Source organism: Osmerus mordax, chromosome 21 (genome assembly GCF_038355195.1).
Source record: "Osmerus mordax isolate fOsmMor3 chromosome 21, fOsmMor3.pri, whole genome shotgun sequence".
NCBI lineage: Eukaryota > Metazoa > Chordata > Actinopteri > Osmeriformes > Osmeridae > Osmerus > Osmerus mordax.
Window position 1 is genome coordinate 11,717,411 of NC_090070.1, and position 14,869 is coordinate 11,732,279.

Consider the following 14,869-nt stretch of genomic DNA (forward strand, 5'->3'; position numbering starts at 1 on the left):
AACAACAAATCAGTCCCACTCGCACTTTTTATTAAGAGCACTTTTTATTAACGGCCGGATCCTTGGTTATAAAAAAAAACTGTCCCACCCACTTTTGAAAACAAACCTGCGCCCCATCATTGACTTGTATAAAAATAGTGATGCGGTAACTGCCACACCCTCTGTTAATCCAGAATGTGATGTTGCATATAGGCATGAGGATAGACAAGGGAATGGTGTTTAACTATAGTTTATGTGATGTGGTTATTAAGAAACGTTTAGGCAAGTTTTTCATGCACGTGTGTGTGTGCGTGTGTGTGAGTTTGTATAGGCCTATCTTTAGCACCGGACTATTAGAACCCTATCTTGTTCTAGAATGTTTGGCAGGATTCCATTCCCGAATGCGGTTTCACGTTATCCGACCCCTCTGTAGGCCCACTATGCCTGCCCATGTCTTGGCGTTATTGAAACGTCGTCTCAGATTCCAATGTCGCGTGTTGACATGTTTGCACATGTAGGGAGAAGTAGTAGGACATTTACATGACGGGAACTAAAAACTATATCTGCCGTTGTTGCTGCAACTTTTCCAAAAAGGATAAACGTCCAATGTAGGCCTTTCTTTTAGGCTAAATAACGATTTTTTATTTTATTTTAATCTAGCGATTAAGCTTTGTATCAGCTTTTAGTTGAAAACTTGGTTTAAAAAACATTCTGGGGCTTTGTGTCAAACTTTTTTGTGAGTGTGTGTGCGTGTGGGCGTGTGTGTGTGTCACTCCGGGTATATCAACTTTATACTTGACAGCTCGGAATGACAGCTCGTAGGCTACTCACCGCCAACTATTCCCAATACCCGGCTGGCATCAGTGGGAAACTTTCTCAGATCGATTATTCAGCATCATCCTGTCGACTGGCGCCAATTAATTGAAAAACAGTCAAACTTCTGGATACATAAGTCTTTAAAATGCACAAGCGGACATAAACTTAAGATTGTTCGTCTTATTGGCGTGCGTGGTCTACTGTTACAGCTCTCTGGCTCTGCCTTCCGCTATTGGTGGCGCTGCGGTGGTTCCTAACATCATCCACACTGGCGGAGCGGCGGTGAACGCGGCTGCCGCGCAGACAGTCTTAAAGGGCCAGTCACCTAAAAAGGACGGGCTTCCAAAAGAAAAAGTACGCTTTTCAACCTTACAGCGACGCTAAGGGGCGTTGTAGCACTGGTGGAGATAGTAGTAGGAGATCAAAATGCTGATAACAATACAATTGGAAGCCTATTGTCCTGTGCTGTAAAAATGATCCACACATCCCCGGCAGACACTCTTTGTGGTTTTACCCAGACACAAGTTTAAAAAACGTCTCTGGTCGTAACTCTACACCTCAGCGTTTAAGGACACACTCAAAAATATATATAAACATGGTGTTTAATATCATCACTGCTGGCACATTCAAGGTCTTGCAGTTTGGGAAGAAGTTTGAAAGCAACTTTTGAGGTTTAAAACTCTTGTGGAATATTGTGTGATCTTTACTAACTGATGAAATAGTTAAATCAGGTGAAGGCTAAATTGGCGCGCCTACTGTGTATCACTGTAATATCATACTGTACAGTAGGCTGTGATAAGAGAATACATGTTGGCCTTCTAGTCCCAAGAGATCGTTTATCACGCGCTAAGGTGCCAGGTCGTTGTTTGGCTACCTCCAACAAACCAAACACACCCTTCCATCTACACTTCACCCACAATTCTTGGAAAATGCAAAGCAGACAGGGGTTGACCGGGCTGTGGGCGTTCCTGTGTGATTTTGTGTGTATGTATGTGTGTGTGTGTGTGTGTGTGTGTGTGTGTGTGTGTGTGTGTGTGTGTGTGTGTGTGTGTGTGTGTGTGTGTGTGTGTGTGTGTGTGTGTGTGTGTGTGTGTGTGTGTGTGTGTGTGTGTGTGTAAAGGGATGGGCCACACCCAGCACTGTAAGTACACAATTATTTTCCAGCCTGAAAACAGAGTATTTTTTATCAACTGTCAAATCCATGTAGACGTTGACCTTTTAAATCAAACATTTCTATTAGCTAGTATTAGTTACGTTCATATAGAACGTTATGAAGTGGTTTTATAGGCCCTATTCATATGTAGGCCTACATATTATATATTATTTGTACATATTGTCAGTACAAAAGTAGCCTAGCCTATAAAGTTATTATATAAAGTATGTTTCATTAATTGTCATTACCGCACTCATAATAACTCTGAAACTTGAAAGTCTCATATTGAGATCTGTATCTGATGTCCATGACACTTTGAATGAGAATTATGGGATTAGTTTTACGGTTTGTTTACAGAATCCAAGCAGGGTATTTGACGTAGTTTACATGACAAGCACAGATTCTTGCCGACATCTGATAACTTGTATGTTGGCCTACGGGAATTCACGGAGAACACGTTTGCAGTTGGCAGGTTTTCAAAATGTTCTTATGCAAAGTATTACCAAGTTACGATGCCTTTTGGGCCTACGGAAATGTATTGGGATATAGGCTAAAGCAGATGCAGTTTGAGAAAAAAACGTCCCAAATCTCTTCCTCCACACTATCTTTCCTAAAGTTTAGTCTATAGGCTTTCTGTGTCTGCATTTTTGAGAGGACACGCATCAGTCGTTTGGCTCTCTTTGGAAATATGTAAAAATAAATGAAGGGAGGGTTGAGGTATTGCAGGTGCACATGGCAACGGTAAAATACCGTTTTGCTAACATAGGCCTAGTCTACATGTAGACTATACAGACAGCTAGATATTACAGCTTCATCTGCCGCAGTAAAACAAACAACATCATTAAAGAGTAGGCTACGTAATAGTGCTTTTTGCCTGACATTTAAGGTAACGTTATTGCAATTCTGTAATGAGAATTTGGAAACTACATTTCCAACAACCACTGGCGTCTTAATCCATCCAAGGCAATATTTTAAACCAATCAAAGTGGGGAATTGCAGTAAATCGTGCCAATCAGATACGCTCGTTCAAGAGAAGGCGGGACTCGCTCAGACTGCTCTGAATCAGGACGGAACGGATCTCTTGATGCGCTAATGCCGAAAGAGCAATTTCGCGTAGGCCTATTTATTTATCAATTTTAACGGCCCTTCAATTTCCGAAACGATGGTTTCTCACTCTCTTGCCCTGCCTATGATCTGTTTCACGACGTTATGGGCTTTGGTTGGGGTTGTAGCTCCCTTCTTCGTACCCAAAGGACCAAACCGAGGGTAGGTAACGGCTTCATTTGGTCAAAGCCAACGAAAAAAAAAATATATATATACGTGCGGTATTCTCGATAGCTCTTCCATTTAATTAGTTTGCATATGTGATTAAGTATGTATACATGTTTCACTTTGAATATTGTGTCGCTTAACGTTCCCTATCAGCATCATTGTGAATGAACGAGCGATCTGACTGACTGTAGGCCGCGCTCAGCGCGTCATCGTTGGCTCGTGATGCTGTCTCTCGCGCTCATCCTCAGTGTGCCCGTATGCTGTTAAGCTGTTAGCAACCGTGTGTGTGTGTTTTACTAATGCATCCTTTTGCTGTACATCCCCAGGGTCATCATCACTAGTCTGATTCTGACAGCGGTGTGCTGTTACCTGTTGTGAGTATGGGTGTTCTGTTATGCGTTTAAAGTTACTAGCTAGTTCAGTGTCAATGTATACAATGCAATGACGGCAGCTACTCAGACGGCAACAGGAGCATTTAAACATGAACCTCTGAAAGGAATTTAAAAAAATCTGGAATTAAAGGTATTCTTATTCTCTCACCTATCCCACCACCTCTCTTGCTCTTCTCTCCTGCTAACTCTCTCTGTTTATTCTCTCTTACCTTGCCCTCTCTCTCCCCCCCTAGTTGGCTCATAGCGATCCTGGCCCAGGCAAACCCTCTGTTTGGACCTCAGCTGAAGAACGAGACCATCTGGTACCTGCGCTACTTCTGGGAGTAGAGGCAGGTGAGGCCTGAGGCAGCAGTAGAGGCAGACAAGGCTAGTCTCCTAGTGTGGTGTTGAAGTTACCTCTCTTTCTGTCTTTAACATTATCTCTGTCTCCCTCTCTCTCCCTCTCTCTCTCTCCCTCTCGCTCTCTCTCTCTCCCTCTCGCTCTCTCTCGCTCCCTCTGTCTCTCTCTCTCTCTTTCTCTCTCTCTCTCTCTCTTCAGGGATGAGGTTTGACCCCTGTGGCTGGACATCTCTTCACCCGCTCACTTCATCCCCTCCCCGCCCGCCCCGCCCCCCTCTACATATCGTCTGATACAGTAGTACACAACCCCTCCACCTTTTTTTCAAGTGATTTGTCTCGTCACTGAAACGTTCCACTGAAACATTCCGGAACATTTAGAAAGCAGCAGATTGAGCCGGTCTCTTCCTTGAGTAAACAGGTTCAAAACGAGGTGAATGTCTAGAAAGAAAGAGGAGATGCTTTTATTTTGAAGGGCCCTTCCAGGTAGATAGTCACACATCAACCGCCTGCTGTCACTGTTGCATGTGACTGAGTCAAAGTGGGGAGACTCACTCAACTGTGTAAAGTCATGCTGAGGGTTGCCACGGTGACGGGGAGGGGTGGGGGGAGGGAGGGAGGGCGCTTGAAAATATATTGTTGTCTAGACGTATGTTCATGTTAGATGTGGAAGTGTTAGACAAAATGGATGAGTGTAGAAAAGGACCCCCCTGATCACATGATGGGCCCTGCGTTGACATGACGGAAAGATTACCGAAGGGAACGTTTGAATGATGGTGATGATGGTTTTGTTCTCAAGGTTAATTGTGATAAATAATTCAGAAAATAGATTGTTTTTTATCATGGCCAAATCTGCTTTGTGAGCGCCAAAACATCTAGTCTCATGAGTTTCTTATAGTTTTTAAGCTTGAGTACAGAAATCTGATTCCCATCCCTAGATACTGTTAAAATATGCTACTGTTTACATCTAGTTTTATTGTTTACGTGTCGTTAATGATCCGAGTATTAAGTTATGAGTATCTATGTTTATGTAAAATTATTATATTTTTTGTATGTCCTTTATCCATCATGCTTAATCTGCAAAGGACCAGGGACAACTGCAATCTTGTTATTATGACTGTGTGTGAGTGTGTTAGTAAAAGCAGGCTACTTTACAGTGAGTTTGGATAGCAGCCATGGAAGGGAGAGGAAGTTCAAGAGCCTGTTCCACTTCAGACTCCATTAAACCTGATCAACACAAAGCTTCTTCATCCTACTCAGATCCCCCCCCCCCCCACACACACACACACCATCCCCAAGAAACAAGATCTCTTGAGACAATACAGTTGTTAATAATTTGAGTTGATGCAGTTAACTCATACTGTAAATTGGGATAATCTCGTTTTTGTTGCCATGGTGACGCCTCCCCCATCCCCCCCCCCCCGATTTCCTCCCATGCGGGCCCCATGTCCTCACCTCATTGGGCCGTGACGGTCGCCGTGACGGTGTCACCTCGGGCCCCTAGTTCCTCGTGCTCGCTGGTGTGACAGAGATTCTGCGCTCCTGTGAGCGGCGCTGTCGGTTTAAAAAAAGACAAACCAGAACGGCAGTTGGCCGCCTGCTTGGGAGCGCAGGACAAGCGAGGGGTCGGCGTGACGACCAGATCAGCCTTCCCCCTGCAGACGCTGCCTCTGAAAACACTCTGCTTCAGCCAAAAATGAACTCAGATAGAAACTTACATCAATACATGTATATGTATGCAGATGCATATATATATTAAATATACAGCTACTTTTTAGAAAGACCAAATTATGTTGTATTCTTTCCTTTAGCCTCCCCTGTAGCGGTGGTAGTGGAACGGTCACATTCACCAGGGCGAGAGAGGGGGAGGAAGGGGGGAGAGAGGGATATTTACTACGAAGGGGGAACTGTTTATGTCCCCCCCCCCCCTTCCTGGTCACCATGGAAACAGAAACCCCAACCAGTGGAATGAAAGAGGTAGACGACTACATGTGTACAGTAATGTAGATTCTGTGTGTGAAGTGACGTCATGGTTGTTCATTGTAAAACCCATAGTAAAGGTCTGGATGTCTGGTATGGTCCTGTTCTCTGTTTTTGGGATTCCTCTCCACACACACACACACACACATGCAGAGGTTAGTGTCTCATACTGTTTTACTTTCCGTATACACACACCTGAACCAGACCTAACCCAACCATGATTTCCAGTGTGTACACATTCAAAGATCACATACAATCTGTCTATTTTAGATTTTCTTATCAAAGTATGGAACTTAACGCTACGGTGGAACCAGCAACTGGTTCTACAAGTTTAACAAAACCTCTCTTGTGTTTCTGCATACCAGCTTGCAAATGTATTTGTGTAGTGTGTTACTGTAAGTTGTGTGTGTGTGACAGGGAGAATGTGTACATGATGGATCTCCATGTGGTGAATGCAGGTGCAGGGAGGGACTACATGTGACCAGGGACTCCAGCTGGTTTGATCAAATTACCTTCAAATATAGGCCCTATAGACCCTAACCCTAACTATTTTACTCATACACACACACAGAGGAGAGAGGAGTGGTAGACAGAGAGAGGAGGGGAGAGAGGAGGGGTAGACAGAGAGAGGAGGGGAGAGAGGAGAGGTAGACAGAGAGAGGAGGGGAGAGAGGAGGGGTAGACAGAGAGAGGAGGGGAGAGAGGAGGGTAGAGAGTGGAGGGTAAAGACATTTAGTCATTTAGCAGACGCTCTTATCCAGAGCGAGAGGAGAGAAGGGGTAGAGAGAGGAGAGGATGGGTAGAGAGAGGAGGGGTAGAGAGGAGAGGAGGGGAGAGAGAGGAGGGGTAGAGAGGAGAGGAGGGGAGAGAGAGGAGGGGTAGAGAGGAGGGGAGAGAGAGGAGGGATGGGAGAAAGAGAGGAGAGGAGGGGGGAGAGAGAGGAGAGGTAGAGAGAGGAGGGGAGAGAGAGAGGAGAGGTAGAGAGAGGAGAGGAGGGGGGAGAGAGAGGAGGGGTAGAGAGGAGAGATGAGGTAGAGAGGAAAGGATGGGAGAAAGAGAGGAGAGGTAGAGAGAGGAGAGGAGGGGGGGGAGAGAGGAGGGGTAGAGAGAGGAGAGGAGGGGGGAGAGAGAGGAGGGGGGAGAGAGAGGAGGGGAGAGAGAGGAACACAACAGAAGGAGGATATGAACCAAGTCAGATCCAAGCAGATGATGATAGTAGCTCTCCCTACCTCTCACGTCCAACTCTAAAGTTTACAATAAAAATACCTGAACCACACTGGTCGCTGCTCAAGTGCAGGCTGGGATTTTGTTATGTAAAACTACAGACATGAGTCATTGAGATCCAGTCACACACAGATTTGGGATTCGGTAAGACTGGGCAGAAGCCTACTGGCTCTGTCAGAAGGTGAACTCGCTGACCACTGAGTTTACAAACATTACAGATCGTTGAAGTCGATATCTGTGCATGCATGCCTTCAACAGTTCCATCATGAGTGAAGCTGTAAAAGGAACGTGCTTCAGACGAGAGCTGACGTCACAGGTTCGTTCCTGGGACAGGCTTTGTAAGTGGGAATATCATAAAGGAATTCACCATATCAAACGGACGGCCTTGATGTCCCCATGGTAACGCCCTATCTCGTAAAAGGTACTGGACCGTCTTCTATGTGGAATGTGGTCGCAGATTGAGAGAAGGAGAGAGTGGAAGGGAGGGGGAGTGAGTGAGTGAGAAGAGGGAGGGAGAAGGTGAGTGACAGAAAGAAGGGGAACAGAGAATAGAGGGAGGAGAGGAAGGGAGAAGAAGAGGGAGGGAGAGAGGGCGAGACTAAGCCTTTCTATTATTAATGAAAATATAACGTGACAGGCTACTGCACACACGGGCCTCGTAAACTGATTTTAATTTAAGTGGGCTACATTTAAATAATAGCGTGTCTGTTTGTTGAGACACAATTCATTAATTTGTATCGATTAATAGCCGCAAAAACGGTCTGAAAGGCTTCTTTTTCAGTTACTAAGTTAGCGTAGGCTATATTTATTTTCGCTCTTTCGCCATTTTACTTTTTTGGGAAAACGACGTTCCGGACAATTATTGGACGGTATAACCTACATTTGGTTATAACCTACATTTGGTTCAACAGATTCAAGTTCTCGTTCCTTCTCGGTGTCCTTAAAGACGGGTCACGTGAACCCGCCCTCTGACGTAGCGTTTTGTCGAGGCCAGCCATATCCTTTTTCACTGGAAATATACACAAGGCTCGTGAACTCAAATGCCCCCCAGTCAACCGCCTGTTTACCGCTGACAGTTTCCATTTTACGTCGGCTCTCCAATTCTGTCGCTTTCTCCGTATAGCTCGGTCCCGTTTTTTTCTCACGATCGAAATGCTGTAACCATTGCGTTTCACAAGTACACGAGTTACACGATTATGTTACAACAATCGTGCTACATTATAACATCATATACGCCTCGCAGTCACATGCCACGCCCCTAGATGCTCAGGGGTCGAAGGAAAAATAAAAGTGTGTGTTATTATTACGCCGAGAGAGGGTAGGCACGTTTTTTTTCTCTCCTTTTTTAATTGTGAGTCATGCGGGCGACACCAAGTCGGACGTAAGGGGGGTTGTCGTTTTTGTCAGGATTTCTAACGTATATTTGAGTCGTCTTTGGCTGGATTAAGGTATTCAAAGCGGTCGTTGGACGGATAAATGTATGTGCGTCTGGTGTCATCTCCAAAATGACTGCGCACGGGACCAAAGCTTTTCACGTTGAAGCACCCGAGTCCCTTTTTATCCACTGTGGACAGGCTCAATACCAGCTGTTTAGAAACTAACTTCCTCAATGTGGGATAAATGATTTGTTTGCTGCGAGTCTCCTTGTCGGAGCTTTTTTTTCGCTGCGATTTGTGCGTAATAATTTATGTTTCTGTGGCCCGACATTTTAACACGTTAACACCAAAGGGACACTGGACGGCACCTAATAAGGTAGCTATGGCGTGCATCTTCTTTACTACTACTATAGTCTTGTAATTCACTGAAGAATTTGGTAGATCCCTCCATAGATCGCCTCGTGCTTGTACAATTTTGGGGCATTTAGGGAGACGATTACCGGGCACGCGAGGATAATTGGCGTCTTTGTGACATCCTCAATACCCTTTCAACTTTGCCCGTTAACTGTTTTAGAGTGGGATCAAGTATGCATGTAACATTTACACACACACACACACACACCCTCACACACAGGTGGAGAGCGAGCACAAGAGGGGAAATGAGGTAACTTCCCTTTAGCAACATGTAGTCATATTTGTAACTGTGAATTCGTTTGTAGGTCGCGAGAAGGCTATATACAGTAATTCAGTTTGTTCTGGCTGCCACACCGCACGCTATCAAATCGGGCTTTGCTGCCTTATTAACAATTAATAATGGACATCCGCTTGCAGTCTAGCATACACCAGCTGCGCCCCAAATTGAGTGTGTGTGGGCTGGGGGGCGGGGTAGGGGGTACGCTACAAATATTAAAATCAGCATCCCAAATTTCGCGCTGGTCAACACGCTTGGTTTGAAAATAATTTAGATTGTGGATACTTTCTTCCTTGTTGGTGTTAAGAATGTCTCTCGCTATGGGTTCCGATCGGGTCTCGTGCTCGATGCCATGCGGGACACCGAATGAGAGCCATGGCCCACGGCGCTCTATCTTTGTTGTGCCACTATCCAGCGGTGCAGACTCACCACCGGGTGCCCAAGACGTCACTCTTCAGTTCGTCGTGTTAATAGGCTACGTTTAATTAATTAAGACTTTATATATAACGAGGGAACACGTTAAACAACAAAGACTGCACGCGGACGCTGGTAAAAACGTGGAGGAGCACGGAACACTTTTCAGGAGGATAAATAATTACAAGGACATTAAAAAAGAAGAAGAGGGATCATCGGGTGCGCGTGGTAATCGCCAGACTGTTGAAATAATCCCTTTTTAAAGGGGGCAGACGGAATAACATTCATATTGTAGTAGGCCAAATTTCTGTGCCAAACGGCTCGTCCACGGGCATCTTAATTTGACAAATTCGTTTCCCAGACGGTCTCACCGAGCAGTCAGTCGCCCTAGTTGTCTCGTTGCCACTATACGCGCTGATTCATGCACGTCTGCCCACAGTAGCAGCGAGCTAGCTAACCCCACTGCACTTTGCGTGACTTCGTTTAAATGCGCAATAGGCCCCATCTCTTTATTCACTTGTAACAAAACTCAACAGTATCTCGAATTGTATTAGAATGAGAACGGTGGATTTGTTTGACCAAATAAATTCGAAGTAATTAGATTAGCAGGATCTGATGTAATATAGCCTAACTGCCTAATCTAGGTCACACGGACTCGACAACAATAACGATTTTGGTTGAAACAGTAAAACGTCGCTGGTAAAATGTGCTTGCAGTTTCTGCGCGTGTGGGTCCTAAACATTCTAACTCGACCGGACGGGCGGGTGCCAACATGCCTCATTAACGGTGTGGTCCGTTGTTTAGACAGCATCTTTCACGTCTCTCCCCGTGGCGGGATTTCTTAACAATGCACGTAATTTAAGTTCAGACATTGCCACATTATACTCTAGAGAATGTAGCCTATGTATAATTTTGCTATAAATGGCTTATTATCTGGGTGAAAGACCGACTTTGTTGGCATGGCTTGGGTCAGAATTCAGGTCGGGGTTGAATGGGGACACACAAACTTTATTATGTTTATGGTGCCGTTTGATAGTCAGTTTAACTATCTCCAGGCTATTGTGTCCTGCGTGTTGCCCACAGGAGTGTTCGTGTTGTGGACACACACACACACACACATGCGCAAACAATGTTTGGGCAGCCAATAATGCTCAGATCCGTGGCAGCAAAGCTCTCGTGTCTCTTCCGTGGAAAGGAACAGAGAACCTCTTCCTGAGGTTCGCGCGATTTAAACGTGTATGGGAACCTTGCCGCGAGACCTAACTTCCAGCCCAGTGACCGGTGCGATGACCTTTGGACAGGCTGTGTTGAATCAACACTCACTGAATGTTTGACAGACAAAGCGTGGCTCTTCATCAGATAATTTCTTCCAGCAGCAGCGCATCTAAACACTTGTTATTGGTGATAGTGTGTAACGTTTTGTACGACAGAATTGTATTCATATTATATGTGTGCGTGTGTGTGCAAGCGCTATAAAAAATTCTAAATATCTTGAGTCACGCGGTGCATGCATGTACAGGTTGCTCAGCAGCTGATAATTGTTCTAGAAGGCCAATTCTAGAAGGCTCGACTTCATTCTAAAAGCATTCTTAGATTTATTCCAGTGGCATTATACCAGATTCTTAGAGTTCCAAAGATGTTTGGGGTCCTTGTGAGAAGCATTCTCAGAATCTCAGTGTTCGGCTAACCTCTTGGGGAGAAAGGTTACTGTGTTTTTCTCAGCATCCACTCAGAAGTGACTACACTGTAGCGCTCTTCACAACACAGTGTTAGATCACGTACACACACACACACACAACGTCCCAGTGTTAGAGATGTCTCCATGTACAAACAAACTCCCACGCAGGAACGTTGTGTTAACTGTCACCCCGGCGATGGCTGACTTCCTCATTCCTGTGTGTGTGAGGTCAGCTTGGCAGGGGAGCGCAGGGCACTGTGAGCTGCTCTGAGATCAGCCCCGTCTGAGTCAGAGGCACCTTGACGTCCAAGGTGCCTCCGTCCACGCTGGTTCCAGATCTGCCAACCTTGGTAAACCCCACGTACTCCTCTGTGCTCCTCTTATCTTATCTGGGTTAGAGTGCTCTGATGTTTGCACACACGTGTGTGTGTGTGTGGGTTAGAGAGACAAGCCAACTGAGGACACAGGCTCCGGTCCTGTCTCTGTTGTGTAGACTTGTTTCCTCCCCATGCCCCCCCCCCCTCCCCCTCGACCAATCAGGACTCGCCGCCCGCCCCTCCACGAGCCCTGTAGCAGACTCACCTCATCCACTCACGGCCGCAGGTTTCATGTCCTTCCGAAACCCGGCGGCGTGGCAGCTCAGGGGGGTCGGGGGCAGGAAGTGAAGCTGTGGAGACGCAGCCCGTCTAACTTCCTGCTTCCTGTTCCTCGTAGCGTAGCAGAGACGAGGCTGTGGCAGTGACAGCAGCATGGGAAGAGGAACGGTTCCTTCACCCTGATCGTTTTTGATGTTCAGGTAACCCAACGCCCTCCTCTTCCTCCTCCACCTCATCTTCCTCTTCTTCAGCCTGCCATGAATCAGTGTGTTGATGTTTTGCAGTTGAACACACCGTCAACACTGTAACCACCTACTCACACCCCTGCCTTGGGTATGCCTCAGGTAGGCACATACACACACACACACACACAAAGAAACAAATGCTAAAAAGCGTTCTCAATAATGCCAAGTGTATACATGCATACTAACCTGTGTGTGTGTGCCTGCATGTATGTGTGTCCATGGTTGTGTGTGCATGTGTGTGTGTGTGTATGTGTGTCCGTGTGTGTGTGTGCTGTAGCCGGGCATGAGTGGGATGGAGCCAGCGTTTGGAGAGGCGTACGGAGCCCCCAGGTGCCTCCTCAGCCCCTACCCGCTGGCCACCGCGTCCCCGCTCGCCGTGTCGCCCCCGGGGGGCAGGACGGAGTACGACCAGGTGAGCCTGCGCCGGGGAAACACCACAGAAGAAGACATGGGCCCTCCTTACCGCCCATGGTCGAGGGGCTGTGGCAAAACAACACGTTGAGAAAGTCAACTCTTGTGTCAGACCAGACAGGAGGAATGTTGACTCTGGGGGGATATGACACTGTTATGAAGGTGCTGTTATGATGTCACAGTGCTCTCTGACCCGCCGTCATGGAAACCATCGATAGACATCGATGTCATGACTGGATGCTTTTGGCGGACAGGCTTCATGACAACAGTATATCAGGTGTGCATGTCATATTTATAAACACTAGACGTCTCCTAACATTTCTACATGTTTTACCTCCCTTTTCCTACCTCTCCCCTCCTTCATCTGCCCTCCCTCCCTCCCTCCCTCCCTCCCTCCCTCCCTCCCTCCCTCCCTCCCTCCCTCCCTCCCTCCCTCCCTCCCTCCCTCCCTCCCTCCCTCCCTCCCTCCCTCCCTCCCTCCCTCCCTCCCTCCCTCCCTCCCTCCCTCCCTCCCTCCCTCCCTCCCTCCCTCCCTCCCTGCCTCCCTGCCTGCTTTTACCCCCAGAGCGTGGTCCTGATGCTGGGCTCCCCGGCAACGCCTCGGAAACGGCCCTTCGAGTTGCTCAGCGACCTGGTGGACGACGGGATGGGCCTGGGGGAGGACCTGCAGGCGGAGCGCTGGGACGTGTCGGCGCTGGACGAGATGACCCGCTACACCAAGCTGGGCCTGGGGGGGGAGCTGGCGAGCGCAGAGGACGCCGTGCTCATGGGAAGCTGGGGGCGCAGCTGGGAGGAGGAGGAGGAGGAAGAGGAGAGGAGGAAGAGGAACAGGAAGGCCGGGCCGCAGGCCCGCGTGCTGGAGAGCACGGCCCTGACCTTTGACCCCTGCCGCCCGGCGGGGAGGGCGGCGGAGGCGGAGAGGGGGGCGGGGGGAGGGGCGGATCGAGGGATGAGGGCGCGGACGGTGGAGGTGTACCAGGTGGCGCAGCAGGAGGAGGAGGAGGAGGTCGCTGCGGCGATGGGACGGCTCGTTGCCGTGGTCGCCGCGGGGGGCGTCGCGGCGACGGGGTCGGTTGTAGAACACTGCAGCGAGGAGCACAATTACTCGTTGGTCCAGGGAGAGAGACCCACAGGGTCAGGCCCAGACTCTGACACACAGACGGATGAGGAGGAGGGGGAGGAGGGGGACGAGGAGGAGGAGGGAGAGACGAGGAGGAAGAGAGGACCGGAGGAGGGAGAGACAGAGGCGCTGGAGGGGAAGAGGATATCGGAGGGAGAAGGGGAGGGAGAAGAAAAGGAGGAAGAGTTGGGGGACGAGGAGGAGGAGGAGGAGGAAGAGGAGGAGGAGGAAGAGGAGGAGGAGGAGGAGGAGGAGGGGGGGGGTGGAGGAAACGGCAGCAGAGCTCTCCAGCTCCACGGAAACCGAATGCGGTGAGTCTGTGATGATGTCACACATCTTTTCCCCTTCCTCTCCTGTACCCTCTTTCTCTACTCTCTCTCCTCCTCTCCTCTCCTGTAACCTCTTTCTCTACTCCCTCTCCTCTCTCCTCCTCCTCTCCTCTCCTGTACCCTATTTCTCTACTCCCTCTCCTGTACCCTCTTTCTCTACTCCCTCTCCTCCTCTCCTCTCTCCTGCTCTCCTCAGCCCTCTCTTCCCTCGTTCCTCCTCTCTCCTTAGTCTCCTCCTCCCCTCCTCCTCCCTCTCTCCTCCCCTCCTCTCCTCCCCGTCTTATATAAACTCATGGCCCTCTCTCAGGGTGGTGTAACAGATACGTCTCTGCCACACTCTCAGACCTCATTCTGCTCTCTCTCTCTCTGTCCTGCACAAAGGCTCCAGCGTTATCTATCATCTCCACCGTGTGTGTGTGTGTTGGTGTGTGTGTGCCCGTTTGGCTGTGCTCGTTCTCTCCAAAGCTCAAGGCGGTTTGTGGCAGACTGGATAAAGTGTTGATCCCTTTGTGTGTGTGTGTGTGTGTGTGTGTGTGTGTGTGTGTGTGTGTGTGTGTGTGTGTGTGTGTGTGTGTGTGTGTGTGTGTGAGAGAGACAGAGAAAGCGAGAGTAGAGCAGAGCAGCAAAAGCCGGTCTCCACAGACAGACAGGGTTGTGTAACACAGGGCCAGACAGCTCACTCTGCTTCCCCCCTGTCAGGCCTGACCCCATCCCCTGCCCTCCACACTCTGCTTCCCCCCTGTCAGGCCTGACCCCATCCCCTGCCCTCCACACTCTGCTTCCCCCCTGTCAGGCCTGACCCCATCCCCTGCCCTCCACACTCTGCTTCCCCCCTGTCAGGCCTGACCCCATCCCCT

The 14,869-nt window shown here is 48.5% G+C and overlaps 2 protein-coding genes across 2 annotated transcripts in view; one reads left to right on the forward strand and one right to left on the reverse strand.

Annotated features, from left to right (window-relative positions):
* LOC136965540 (uncharacterized) overlaps nt 1-1,042 on the reverse strand; it is a gene marked incomplete in the record, with an annotated part of 4,503 nt that extends 3,461 nt beyond the window's left edge. The window contains 1 exon segment of the mRNA XM_067259718.1: nt 811-1,042.
* Nucleotides 1,043-3,020: 1,978 nt separating this feature from the next.
* Nucleotides 3,021-4,533, forward strand: atpv0e2 (ATPase H+ transporting V0 subunit e2). The gene is made up of 4 exons (XM_067259590.1): nt 3,021-3,214; nt 3,547-3,594; nt 3,846-3,945; nt 4,151-4,533. The coding sequence occupies exons 1-3, from the start codon at nt 3,111-3,113 to the stop codon at nt 3,937-3,939; spliced, it is 246 nt and encodes an 81-aa protein (XP_067115691.1). The 5' UTR covers nt 3,021-3,110; the 3' UTR covers nt 3,940-3,945; nt 4,151-4,533.
* Nucleotides 4,534-14,869: the final 10,336 nt, after the last annotated feature.

Bases quoted from the DNA above. Each gene is read 5' to 3' on its own strand.
- atpv0e2 (XM_067259590.1), top strand. From the start codon at position 3,111: ATGGTTTCTCACTCTCTTGCCCTGCCTATGATCTGTTTCACGACGTTA. The intron at 3,215-3,546 runs GTAGGTAACGGC...GTACATCCCCAG, and splicing joins CCCAAAGGACCAAACCGAGG to GGTCATCATCACTAGTCTGA. The intron at 3,595-3,845 runs GTGAGTATGGGT...CTCCCCCCCTAG, and splicing joins GCGGTGTGCTGTTACCTGTT to TTGGCTCATAGCGATCCTGG.